This window comes from Drosophila nasuta, chromosome 3 (genome assembly GCF_023558535.2).
Source record: "Drosophila nasuta strain 15112-1781.00 chromosome 3, ASM2355853v1, whole genome shotgun sequence".
In the NCBI taxonomy this organism is placed as follows: domain Eukaryota; kingdom Metazoa; phylum Arthropoda; class Insecta; order Diptera; family Drosophilidae; genus Drosophila; species Drosophila nasuta.
The window spans coordinates 17,844,060-17,857,173 of NC_083457.1; the positions used below are offsets into that span (position 1 = coordinate 17,844,060).

Below are 13,114 nucleotides of genomic sequence, written 5' to 3' on the forward strand. Positions count from 1 at the left end.
CACGGGGTAGGGAATCAAAACGCGATTTTGACACGTCAACATCAACTGCCGAAATAGCTCAGTTGGGAGAGCGTTAGACTGAAGATCTAAAGGTCCCCGGTTCAATCCCGGGTTTCGGCATCAATTACTTTTTTAGCGTTTTTTATGTAGAGTCTACATTTATTAAATACATTTAGTTTTTAACAACGGCATGGATGCTTTTTGGCATCCTTGTGCCAAAAAAGACACTACATTTCTCCTCCTATAGCTCGAACAACAAAGCCTTGTGGAGATGACACTCCACGATATTGACGGCTAGCGAGTTTTTTGGCTCATCTAAATATAAAAAATTTGCTTTAAAAACAAAATAAAATTTTTATTTCTCTGTTTTCATACCTTGGCGCACTTAAATGTCAGCTGTTGGTATAGGGGTGAGTTAATTTTCGTTGTCACATCGATTAAATATCGCGTAATTAGTAATTACTTATTACCCAAAAAGTTCGTTCGCTATTTCTGCGTAGCTCGCGAACGTCGAAAAACCGACTTTTTTTCTTATGGGTTTTTACATGGGGCGAACGTATTTGATCTCAACGGAAAAAAACCGAAGAAAACCGAGGTTTTGGGTGCAGTGGAAATAGGCTATTACCTTGATGTTAGCATAATTTGAAATTGAAATAGTGGTCACACTTCACTGCGGCATTTACAACAACCGAAATATGAACAGCGTGAGTAAATAATTATTTATGTAGATTATTGAGGCATTTAAATAACATAAACTATGTGTGCATCTTTAAGGAACTGCGTACCAAAGTGGAAGCGGCTTGTCGCACAGCCGAAGACTTCACACGTGTGTACTATGCCTCCCTGGACAATCGGCGACATGTAAGTGGACAACAACAAAGTTGCCGGCTATGACGAAATAAATAACAAGCGCAATTTTAAACATAATTTTAGCAAATGGGACGACTGTACATCGATAGCGCGACGTTCAGTTGGAATGGCAATGGCGCCACTGGACGCGAAACAATCGAACGCTACTTTAAAGAGTTGCCCTCATCGCGCCATCAACTAACCACGCTGGATGCGCAACCGATTTTGGATGCTGCCGTGGGCAATCAGAACACATACATTATCCTGGCCAGCGGCACAGTGAAATATTCGGATCAGGCTGCGCGCAATTTTCAGCAATCGTTTGTGCTAACGGCCGAGAATGATAAATGGAAAATTGCCTCTGATTGCTATCGCCTGCAGGAGCCGTTATAAAGCGCTTAGTAATCTAGCTTAAAATTAGTTTAAATTACATTTAAACGCATTAAGCTTAAGAGAGCGAGAGAGAGAGAGAGAGAACTCTTAACATGAAATAAATATAAATTGTGTTTGCATTTGAAGAGAGACCTTTATGCAAGCTGTAAGCGCACAGAGCATAACTTGCTAGCGCTTAAGGGCCTATTTAACTGTCGGCTTAAGAGAGAGCTTCACTTTGCGAGCGCTAAAGGGCGACTGCACTGGCTTTGATTTTAAGAGATAGCAAGCACAAAGCATAAGGGCATATGTAATGCACTTGTCGCTAAGCTCAAGAGCGCGCAGTTTGTTTATGCCAATAGTAAGAGAATAGGCATAGTTTTGGTGCTGGCGCTCCTTAAAGCCGAGTGTAAGTCGACGTCGACGTCACGTTGCAACCCGTCGTCTGTTGCACGCACTTGTGTTGCACGCACTTGACACTTGCCACTCGCGTGAGAACAATCGGTGCAGTCAGCAGTTGAAACGTCCGTAGCTGGTGGAACTTTCTTAAAATAGCAATCAAATTAAAAACTGTAATAATTAGACTAACGGCTAAAAAGAGCTGATTCTGGAAAAAGCTAGTTTCGACACTTAGTGCTTAAATACATTTTTTTATTCCTAATTTTCTTATATCTTAAGTGGTGCTTTTGGGCAAACAAGTGCATCTGCCGAAATAGCTCAGTTGGGAGAGCGTTAGACTGAAGATCTAAAGGTCCCCGGTTCAATCCCGGGTTTCGGCATCCAACAATTTTTTCCTTTTTCTAAAGTTTGCCAACTCTAATTGAAAAACGAAATTCTGTAGCATAATAATAATAATTAATTAATTATTATTTTGCTGGATAATAGGCATCCGGGATAAAAATGTTATTTAAATTTCAGTCGCTGTTGATTTGCCCCACAACCGCTACTGTTAACACAAGCGCTACGTTAACAGAATTGCTATTTGCATTTAGCTAAGACACAAACCACGTCAGTGTTGGTTGGGCGCCATACATTTGCTATGGACAGTTGGCATCGGACTCACCATGTGCCGAAATAGCTCAGTTGGGAGAGCGTTAGACTGAAGATCTAAAGGTCCCCGGTTCAATCCCGGGTTTCGGCATCAAATTAGCTTTTTTTAATATTAAATAAAAAATTTGAAAATTGTTTTTAATATTTATTTATTTATTATTTTTGTCTTTAAAGACAATTATTATTTTGTATTAAGACGCCATTAATTAAATTATAAGAAAGGTCTACGATATAATTACAAACTAGTTTTAACTAAGAGTGCATGACTATTTACTTTCCGGGAGTCCAAGTAACAGCGCTCCCAATTTCCAATTACATACAATATATACGCAGAATAATCATTTGAATAGATTTAGTAAAGAATAAAGTAATGGTAGAAAACGAAGATAGCTGATAGCTTGGGGTATAAATAGTATTATGATACCTGCCTTATTATACTTGTACTTATAAATAGAATACAAGTATGTAAGTATATACACATATTATATATACGAGTATGTTACTGAGCAGCAGTATAATTAAGCCATATGTATAAACTTTTGCAATGTCTAATCGATTGCAAATTACTAAAGCTAGATCGTGGTTAGTCTGTCGCTATGGGCGCGACTGATTATCTTAGAAGTCTGGGTCGTAGTCACGCGCGTACCGCGTCCTACTCGGATGATTATTATAGCTGTACATCTGGTGTGCATCGGCAAAGGCGTCGGGATATTGATGACCATGGCCATAGCCTTGCTGCTGCTGATGGCCAGCGTATGGCTGCTGATGCGAATGCTGCTGGTGGTGGTGATGTCCGCCGCCACCATGATGTGGTCGCTTCAGGGAGTCGCCTTTCTGGGAGTAGGCCGGCTGTTGGTCATAGAAATAGTCACCGCTGTTGTGTGGATGACGTGTTGAACGCCAGCTGTCGTAGATGTTGCTGCTGTTGCTGCCGTGCATCGAATTGGTGAAGCGCTGCACGCAGTATAAAAGAAAGAGTATATTCAGTCTCTGCTGATTAAATGTTATTTGAGTGCACGTCTTACTTTCGGCTTGATCGGCTGCTTGGTGTCATTCCAAGGATCGTCAATGTTGTAGAAATCATCCACGCCGTAGTTGTCAGCGCCACCCATGTGGTTGACCTTTAGCTCGTTCAGCATGTCATTCGTCAAAGGAATGGGCGTCTTCTTGGCGCGCTTCTGGCGATTAAGCAGCTGCAACGAAAAGCAAGAAATATTAATCAATATAATCGTGTTTTCATGAATCTCATGAGTACTTACCACTGTGACCCCAAAGATGACGACGAATACGAGCGAGCCCACACCAATCACAATCACCACAATCGCCCACTGTGGTATGGGCAGATCATCCTCAGCATTCTCCACATTCGTGTGCAGATTCTTGGCAATTACTGAAATTGACAACAATTAGATGCAGTAGAAATTGCAGTCTTAGTTTACTCACCACTAAACTCAGTGGCCACTGGATCAATGGTGAATTTGCCCATCTGATAGCTGGCCTTGACTAGTTGCTCCTCCTGCGGACTGGACACGCTGTCCGTCTCATTCTCTTGGGCATCCTTGTCGGGCACCATGGGGGCCGTTGGCTTGACGAGCGCATCATGGAACAGCTGCTTTATTTCCAGTGTGTCCACATCCTCGGTGATGTTGGCCAGCTCCACATAATAATCCACCAGTACGCTGCCCTCGCTGAAGCTATCGATGCGCACCTTCTTATACCATTTGTTCAGCTGCGCCGCATTGGAGTAGACTTCGTTAAGCTGTCGAAAACAATTGTATAAGAATTATGAATAATATGTACGATAACAATAATGCTAACAATTAATTGCCAAAGCTGATAAGTATTATTATGTTAAATGGAATTTGAAACGATAAAGCAGCCCGCGGTCTAAGGGGCGGCAATGAAAATTCGATTTAGACATAAGTTGAACAACTGCCGAAATAGCTCAGTTGGGAGAGCGTTAGACTGAAGATCTAAAGGTCCCCGGTTCAATCCCGGGTTTCGGCACTCGATAAATTTTTTTATTTTTGCAATTAATAAATTTTTGAGCCAAATGTTATATTTTGTGTAATAATGATTAATTTCTTGCGAAAAATTAATTAATGTATAACATTGATAATTGCACATCTCTTGCACAAAAAACTACAATTAACTTCAATGTTATTAAATTAAAAATGAACACGTTATTGTTTTTTAATATATGTAATTATGTAGGTGTAATTATCGAAATTAGTACAGGGTACTCACCTGTGCCTCTAGTTCGTGTGCAAGGTTCTTCCACTCCAACGTGTTATGATCGAGCAGTTCCGGTTTCCATGCGACGCCATCGATAATCCTAATTGTGGCCTCCAGATCGCAGTCGGCGGTGCAGTGTCCTGGCTTAGTGGGTCGTGGCGTCGTCGTGGTCGTGGTGGTTGTTGTGGTGGTGGTGCTTGTCGTGGTGCTAGTGCTGCCAGCTGCTGTCAGCAGATCCTCAAAGTTGATTGTCTGTACATTGAGTTTGTCAATCGACAGCGGAGTCGTAGGGGGAGTAGGCCAGCCAGTAAACTCGGTGGTTGCACGAGTAGGTGGACCCTTTCGGATCACCAACGACGGTGACGAGTTGGGCACTTCAGCGCCTTCGACTGGGGTGTGTGGCGTGGTCAGACGATGAGCGCCCAAACGTTTGTGGAATCCTTTGGGGAACACGACTTTTAGACCACCGCCAGGTGCCTCTGTGGAGCTGGCAACTGGTGCGGCGCTCGTTTGTGGCTTACTCGTCGTAGAGGTTGTGCTGGTGCTGGTGGAAGCTGGGTGCACGGCTGGTTTTGACTTGTAGCCTGGTGGTAGCAGCGAAGCAAGCAGATCATCACTCTCACTTGAGCTAGACTTTTCAGTGGTATTCAATTTAAAGCCTGGCGGCAGGAAGCTGCTCAAATCATCCACCTTAACGGGTGTGATGGGGAGCTTTGGCTCCTCCTTTGGTGCCTTGTAGCCAGGTGGCAAGAAACTGCTCAGATCATCGAAGGGTACAGCCACAGGTGGCGATCTCTGTGTGGTTGAGGATGGAGTGAAGCCAGGTGGCAGGAACTTGGATATGTCATCGACAACGGCAATCGCGGGCTTGGACGTCGTCGAGCTAACCTTGTAATCCTTAGGCAACAAAGCAGCCAGACTGTCGTCGAACTTTGCATCGCTGAAGAGACTTTCTAGCGCCGATGATGCCTTCGGTGCCTTTGTTGTGGACGTCGTGCTTGTGGTTCTAGGTGGCTTGTAACCCTTGGGCAACAGTCCCGCTAAAGCGACATCTTGCACGGCAACGACTCCATTTTTGAATGACCGACTGATGGTCGAGTTTCTCGACGGTTTCTTTGGTTGTTCCTCAGCTGGCGCCTCCGTTGTGGTTGTAGTTGTTGTGGTCGATGTGGTTGTCGTTGTGATTTTGCGATTCTTGTAGCTGGACTTGGGCTTGAATCCCACTGGCAATAGACCAGCTAACTCATCCATTTCGCTTTCATCAAAGTGCTGCACCTTTACCTTTGCTCCACTGCTTGTGGTGCTGGGCGAAGCTGTGGTCCGTGGCTGGAATTTGCGAATGTTTGGCACAAATCGACCAGATCCCGTGGACAGAGTTGTGGCTTGTGTGGATGCATCCATTTGATTGATGATTTGATATTTGCCCGACAGCACGCCACTCGAAAGCTCTGATTGCACGCGATCCAATTTGTCGATGATGCTCTCCGTGGAGGCGCCTTGTGCTGGCAGAGATCTCTCCGTGGTTGAGGTTGTGCTGGTGCTGGTTGAACTGGATGTCGTTGTTGGCGATGCAGTTGTTGTTGTGGTGGGCTCTTCACTGCTCTCGTTCTGATCGAGCTGTTTCTGCTGCTGCTTGGAGTGCACCTTGCGCTCAAGTTCCGATAATGTCTGCTTTGTTTCTTCCTGTTCGATGGCCGGGAAAGGCAGGAAACGGGCACCGTTGATGCTTCGACTTGTCTGTATCGAAGCCACGACCACATAGCTCTCTGTTACATTCGGAGTAGTGTCGCTGGGCATCGGAGTTGTCTCCACAACCACAGTAGGTGTTTCGGTGTGCTCTTCCTCCTCTAGCTTGGGGGCTGGCTGACTGTCGGAGAGAGTTGTGCCCAAAGTGCTGGGCGTTACAGGCGCCGGGAAAGCTGTGGAGCCATTGACCACGCTCTTGGTGGTCACCACAGAAATGATTTCGCGTCCATCATCAAACTTGTGCTCACCACTTCGCGTAGATTCGCTTTCCGACTCGGTGGTGGCATCGCTGTGCTGCTTGTGATCATGTCCCTGCTCGCCACCTTCCTCCTCGTCCAACTCCTCACCCTCTTCGTACTCGTATTCCTCATCACCTTCTTCGCCTTCTTCGTCATCGTATTCGGATTCATCTTCCTGCTGTTGCTTGGAGGTGTTCGAGCTCTTATCCTGCTCCTTGGAAGTTTCCTGAGATTGCTGTTTCGCTGTTCCAATTGTGCTAGGAGTCTGGGTTGTGGTGCTGACAATTTCCACGGTCACATCGGTGGTCTCTGCTTCAGTGCCTATCTGATGCTCCTCTGTGGACTCGCTCTGTTTGGGTATCGACGTGGTGGCCTTCTCTTTATCATCCTCCTCTACATATTCGTATTCATGAACAGCATTTGGAAGTGTGGTCTCCTCGGTAAAGTCGTGGGATTCGGAAGACTCCGTTTGGGATTCCTCTGTGCTGCTGGTGCTGCTCGATTTATAGGCATCGTCTTCATTGCTGGTCACCGTGTCCAGTGCTTCCGAGCTGTGCGTCTGGCTGTGCACTGTCTCAGTCTTGACTGCGCTAATGGGTGTGATGGTCTCCTCTTGAAGAGGCAGCTTCTCTAGACTCGACGATTCCTCATGGTCATGCTGCTCCTCTTGGGATTCCTGCTCGTACTGCTCCTCATCCTCGTCTTCCTCCTCTTCCACGCCCTCAGTAGTGCTGGTGGTGCTTGGAGTGGGTCGTGGTAACTTCAGTCGGGCATTGGCGCTGTTATAGTTAAAGGGTCGCTTGCTAACTACGCTGACGGGTTCATTAATTTCGCGACTAATGAACACAGGTCGACGGGGACTTGGCGGCTTGCGACCAAAACTGGGACGCTCCGAGGGCGCATTATTCTGTGTGCTCGAACTGATCGTTGTGGTGCTTGTTGTCTTGGCAGTTGCACGATTGCTGCCAAAGCGATTGTACCGTTTGCTGCTCACCTCTGCGCTGCTGCCCGTTGTTGTGGAAGGCGTCGATGAGGATGTGGCTGAAGCAGGCTGATAGCGACTGCGCAGGCGATATGGCGTCGCTGCTGCCTGGGGTGTGGCATCTTCCACAGCTGGTGGCGCCTGAGTGCGAGTACGCGTCGAGCTTGGCGAGAAGCCGCCATTGCCAAAGGGACGCAATGCAGCGCTGCTCGATCCCAAGCGCTTCTCATTCTGGAAAAAATAATCGGAGATATTGCATATCAAATAAATGAAATAGTCTAAGATCAGTTTCAGCTTTGATGAGCGAGAGGTAATTGTGGACTGTTGGATCAAGCTGAGTCAAACGCTCTTCTCAAATCACATCACCTAGAGCATCCAAAAGTATCAAAGTATCTAAAAAGTCAGGCATCAGGTATTGCTCACAATCTGTGATTAGGCGGTTCCATTGCTCATCGGGAGATTTGGGGCCACAAAGAACCTGTGAATTCGCAATACCTTCACCTTCTCTTTTAGCTGAGACGCTGCTTAACAGTAATAATGATACGACAAATGTGGGATAATTGTTGTCTGGGGGATCGCGGCTCTAGGGGAACAAATGCCGTGCTACGCATTGTTACAGTCTCAGCTGTTATTAGAGTTGCCGATTGCCAAGCAGACAGCAGCTGGGCTGCCTCATTCACAGCAAAGCAAAGGCAACGGCAACGGCAACCGCTTTTGTGGTCATATGTTATCGTCGTCATGGGAAACTGTTACAGTTACAGTTGCAACATGGCACGCTAACACACATACAGAGGCACACAGAAGACAGTCAGACTGACGGAAAAATCACAATCTCTGCGGTTCGTCTGTCAATTGTTTTGCGTGCGAACTCTTCTCAATCTCGTTCCCCCTCCACCCCATCACAATCCCAATCTCAGACCCATTCCCAGTCGAGTGATTCTCAAATTTGTCTAAAGCGCTTTACGTTTTGTGCAAAACAAAAAAATTTGCAGCGTGAGGCGTCCATTATTTATGCGCTCGTATTTATTTAATTTTTATGTGAAGGCAACAAACTACGACGTGTAGAAGAAGAAGAAGCTGTATAGAAGACTCCTCGACTCGACTTGACTCGACTGGCAATCGTGAGCAGCTATTGAAAGCTGTTGGATTGAGTGCTGCATGATGACATTTGGGTCGTTGCAAGCGCCAAGTTGACAGCACTTGCCGAACAAAGTGTGGCAACCCCAGCCACAGTATCGATGGGACCCTTCTTGCAATGTTCGCGCGAGTGCGAGTGCGAGTAAATGGCAGCTTCAAGTGCTGCCAGCAAGGTGTTTCGAATGGGAAATAGTTGAGTAATTACTGCACATCGAAGGATTATCATTAATTACAATACAATCTAGTGGGCGTTGGCGGCTAAATGGCGACTAATTGTCATTGTGGGCGGTCCATTGATGTGATTAAGCCAAAATTAATCATCAAAACTTTCACTGAAATTGGCAACAAATAGTGGTCATTAACTCGAAATCAAATCTAATTGGCAATTGAGTTGGCGCGACTGCAAAATACTCTGCATGTAGCACGCTTGTTATATTTCTCACTAGCACACGCATGTGTTCAGCAGTTGCGCGTGTAGCCAACGCTCGTTAGATGGCGCCAGCTGCAAGCAGTGCAGTGCACTTGCACCTTGCACTCGGGAAAGTTACTGGCAGCTTTCGATGCATTGAATAATTTTATTAAATCATGGTGGAGGAAAGAAGGGAGTTTCTTTTTTAGACAATTTGATTGCTTTGTTTTTTAGAATATTTATGAAACTAAAAATGAATTAATTGTTCACATAATATTTGTGCAGAGCTTATAGAAACTCTCCTCAGTGTCTAATACGCTATTTCAAATTTCAAAAGCCACGGGTTATAACAACACACGAGATGCGTGAGCGAATAAAAGAGGAAGCCGACGAAGAGGATAGTAATGAAAGAAGCTGAGGAAAGTGTGCGACAAGACAAACATCTCAATTATGAATAGCCATCTCTCCAGCTTAGCAGCTCGACAGATCGACAGCCCTCATTCATTATTTTTTTTTGGTAGAAATGTAAATAAATAAATAGGAAGCATGTATTTTGTTAAGCGTGGAGCAAAGATAAATAACTGCTCCACATTTGTTAAGGTAAACAAAACGAGGTGAAAGGTAAAAAATAGGTAAAATTCATTGATAGACTCCAAAGCGCTGTGGTTTTATGAAGTTTGTAAAGAGCACAAAGAGAGAGAAACGAAGCGGGACAGAGCGAAGGTATGTGTAGATGTGGTTGGCAGCAACTGGTTCTCGGATTTAGCGGAATTTTGTTTGCCGAATTCGTAGTGAGCAAAAACACATTTGCCGTTTCATTTGGCGTCACGTAAGAGAGAGTCGAGAGCCAAAAACCAACTGATATTGGCCAAATCAGAGCATGGCCAATTGTTTTGTTAAATGTTATGCAATGCCAAAATGTTGTTTGTAGTTCCTTTTTTTGTTGCTTTTACTTTTCGACGTCCGTCACTCCCCCAGTCTGTCCCTCTATCCGTCTGTTATCGATGTGGCAGCCCCCCCTTCTTTCGATGTGGCAGCTGATGAACGAGATCTCGAGCTCAATTGGCGTTTCCTTACCGTCGTTGTTGGTTCACTGAAGTGCGCCAGAAATTGCGTCTGCTGGTGTGGCACATTGACACGCTGCGACTGCGGTTGGAAACCATTCAAACTGTTCCCTAGGCTGCCACTGCTTCCACCACCATTGCGTATCGCCTTGGAGCGTGTAAATCCATTCGATGGCGTTGCGGACGTTGCGCCACCTCCACTCACGGGCACACCAAAGGGGCGTGGCGAGATATCGTAATACTCCGACTGTCGATTCGGTTTCTGTGAGAAGAAACAGAGATGCAGAAAAGCTTCGAGTTAATTCACTTCGTTATAGGGATTAAAAGTGTGTAATCAAGTTAAGAAGATAAATGAGTGAGAATTAAAAATGTAAAAGAAAACCTTAGCTGAGAGGCGTCTAAGTCATAAAAGATACATGACAGCGTTTAACGAATACAAAGCCTAAGCTGACAACAGAGCGAGTGAGTGAGAATTAACGATGTAATATTTAATTGAAATTAAATAACTAAATATTAATTGAAAAGCAGCTAAGTATTAAGTTAAAAGTACTTAAATTTGCTCAGTAGCAAGCAGTGCAGTTGCTAGGAAATGTCAAGTAGTGCGCTGGCGCACATTAGAGGCAGCCTTTGGGTGGAATGGATGGATGATTAAAGCAGTTGATAAGCTGACAGCAAGCAGTGTCTTAGCTGCGTGTGAAATACCAAAGGGGGAAGCAACTCTTACATGCCAAACACAGTCCCAAATTGCAACATTTGTATGCGTATAAGTTGACATCGAACCGCTTAAAGATCATTGTGAAGTGCATGCATGGGGGTAATGGGAGCACTCATGTGTTCACCTGACTACCTCACTCACTCACTGTCCCTACTCAGACAGTAGACAGCAGACAGCAGATAACGAGGGGACCTTCGTTAAGTCCACGTGTTGAGGGCAATGCCAAAGCGCTTTAAGATTCCAGCCAAAGAAACTCTAAAGTTGATTGCATATGGATTGAATTGAAATCGAAATTGAAAGCAGCGCAACAACAAGAAATCAAACAATGGAAATCTATCAAAAGTGTTTGATTGAAGTGTATCAAGGTCGAAATTCGACTGGCCGCTAATTACAGAAATCGCTGTCAGTTGCCAGTTGCCAGTTTCGCCTCAAATGTTGAGTACTCGATGTTGTTATTATGCATTATTATTGCTGTTGTTGCTTTGGTATTTCTCTGTTTATTTCTCAGTTTATTTATTGCCTTTTTTTGAAAGTGCTTCTAATGTTGGGTGCCTGTCTTCGACTGAGCGAGAGAGGGGGAGTTTCTAGGGGAAGGGGGCGTTATAGGAATGCAGTTGGTTGTGCTGCTGTTTTGCTCTGGTTAACAAATTGCATACAAAACGCAAGTTTTGTTGCTAAAAGGCGCATTTCAATTGCACTCGAAGTTTTCCGCTTCTTGACGTCGCTGTTTACGCATCACAGAATACTCCACACCCACACCCCCTACCCCCAAGAGCACCCCTCCACTTAACAGCATAACAATTTGTTGAGAGATCTTCTGCATTTCTCTGGCAATTAGAGAGAAATGAGAGAGTTGATAGCTTTAGCTTAAGTCTTAGTCTGATTAAGCTGTACTCTGTAATTGGCTGGCAAACAATGCCAAACAGTTTTTACTCGTTAATATAAGTTATCAAGTGAATTCCCAGCAATTTCACTGTCAACTCATAGTTCGAGTGGGTGCAACACTCGCTTCAATGATGAGCATACTCATGAATGCAGTGAGCAGTAGGCTGGCAAATGGGCAGTAGAAAGTGCTGGTCAGCAAATTAAAGAGCTCTTAAGTCGTTTGTCAATATGGAAGCATAACAAAACTATGAAAAAGCTGCTCACGTACTAAACGATGAGTTTTCGACTTTCGTCAGAGACAGAGACTGAAACAGAGACACACAATGTCGCATTGACTTTCACTCTAAGAAAAGGCCATCAAAATATAATCACTTTTCCATAATCGCTGCCAGTGAGAATTGCCCTCCGAAATGCTGAAAAGCAAACAATCAAATTTGATGGCCATTTAAGTTACACCTGTCCAATTAACCGATGTTTCCATAAACAATCATAGCTCAGTTGCACGTTTCTTATTTATTGCAATAAATACTTGGAAATTAAAATATTGCTACTTTCTGCAAAAGAAATATATTTATTCGGAGCGTCTAACCAACTAGAAACTATTTTTTCCTATATAATATAATTGATTTATTGGTATACCCTTGCCATTATCTTGAAGGGTATTATCTTGTGGGTACAGAAAATATGAGTAATAGGAAGGAGACATCCCCGAACACATAAAATATATATATTATTGATCAATCCCATTTGAACACTTTGGTCTCGGATATCATAATTTATTGACTGCTCACTTTCGTCCCCGCAAATCGCACTGTTTTACTTTTATTGAAAATTAATAGTAAAAATTAATAGAGTCGCTCTCATTAATTCTAAAATATACCTAAGGTATATTTATATGGTAAAATATACCATTTTAAGATAGTGTAAAAATACCAAATCATACCAAAGGATTTATACAAAATATATCTTATATAGAACTAAATTGGAAATATACCATAGAGTACCAAACATACCAGATTCCAAGCCAAAGTAACTAAGACCCTATTGTAGTAGGCGTTTATTGCCATACAAAAGTATTTCTTAAATAACTTCATTTAAATTTTTAGTAATCAGCTAGCTTCAACATTAACCATTTTACTCGATTTGCTGGGTCAGCAGTGAGCGTGGTAAAAATTAGAAATAAACTTAATTTGTGTTCAAAAATTAATGTCGCGAAATTATATCTCTTTATCAAAATAATATCTCTATCCCATTTAGTATCTGTGATCTAGGTATTCATAAGGACGGACAGACAGACAGACGGAACGGAGGAAATGGCTATAAATTCTCGGTTTTCAAAAAATTATATGCTGTATGGGGTCGGAGATGACTGCCCCTGTGTGTTAAATACATTCTCTGCGAGCACAAAATTATAACACTCTATAGGTAGCG

General features: G+C 43.8%; 2 protein-coding genes and 4 non-coding genes across 6 annotated transcripts in view; 5 read left to right on the forward strand and 1 right to left on the reverse strand.

Moving 5' to 3' along the window:
* The first annotated feature begins 47 nt into the window (after positions 1–47).
* Positions 48–120, forward strand: Trnaf-gaa (transfer RNA phenylalanine (anticodon GAA)). The gene has a single exon. It is a non-coding gene; the product is annotated as a tRNA-Phe (tRNA).
* A 485-nt stretch (positions 121–605) lies between these two features.
* Positions 606–1,361, forward strand: LOC132791136 (NTF2-related export protein-like). The gene is made up of 3 exons (XM_060799946.1): positions 606–704; positions 775–861; positions 934–1,361. Exons 1-3 carry the CDS (start codon positions 696–698, stop codon positions 1,240–1,242), a joined length of 405 nt encoding a protein of 134 aa, XP_060655929.1. The 5' UTR covers positions 606–695; the 3' UTR covers positions 1,243–1,361.
* Positions 1,362–1,927: 566 nt separating this feature from the next.
* On the forward strand, positions 1,928–2,000 carry Trnaf-gaa (transfer RNA phenylalanine (anticodon GAA)). Its single transcript has one exon. It is a non-coding gene; the product is annotated as a tRNA-Phe (tRNA).
* A 289-nt stretch (positions 2,001–2,289) lies between these two features.
* Positions 2,290–2,362, forward strand: Trnaf-gaa (transfer RNA phenylalanine (anticodon GAA)). Its single transcript has one exon. It is a non-coding gene; the product is annotated as a tRNA-Phe (tRNA).
* Positions 2,363–2,443: 81 nt separating this feature from the next.
* Positions 2,444–13,114, reverse strand: part of LOC132790072 (mucin-5AC) — a 41,527-nt gene continuing 30,856 nt past the window's right edge. Inside the window, exons 4-9 of the mRNA XM_060798504.1 lie at positions 10,097–10,345; positions 4,519–7,704; positions 3,715–4,030; positions 3,531–3,661; positions 3,297–3,464; positions 2,444–3,225 (exon numbers count right to left, since the gene is read on the reverse strand). Of these exons, the coding sequence (XP_060654487.1) occupies positions 2,887–3,225; positions 3,297–3,464; positions 3,531–3,661; positions 3,715–4,030; positions 4,519–7,704; positions 10,097–10,345 (4,389 nt within the window). The 3' untranslated portion in view covers positions 2,444–2,886. The remainder of the gene's footprint in view (positions 3,226–3,296; positions 3,465–3,530; positions 3,662–3,714; positions 4,031–4,518; positions 7,705–10,096; positions 10,346–13,114) is intronic.
* Positions 4,206–4,278, forward strand: Trnaf-gaa (transfer RNA phenylalanine (anticodon GAA)). The gene has a single exon. It is a non-coding gene; the product is annotated as a tRNA-Phe (tRNA).

Coding starts and splice junctions, on each gene's coding strand:
- LOC132791136 (XM_060799946.1), top strand. Junction 862..933: donor CCCTGGACAATCGGCGACAT/GTAAGTGGACAA, acceptor ACATAATTTTAG/CAAATGGGACGACTGTACAT.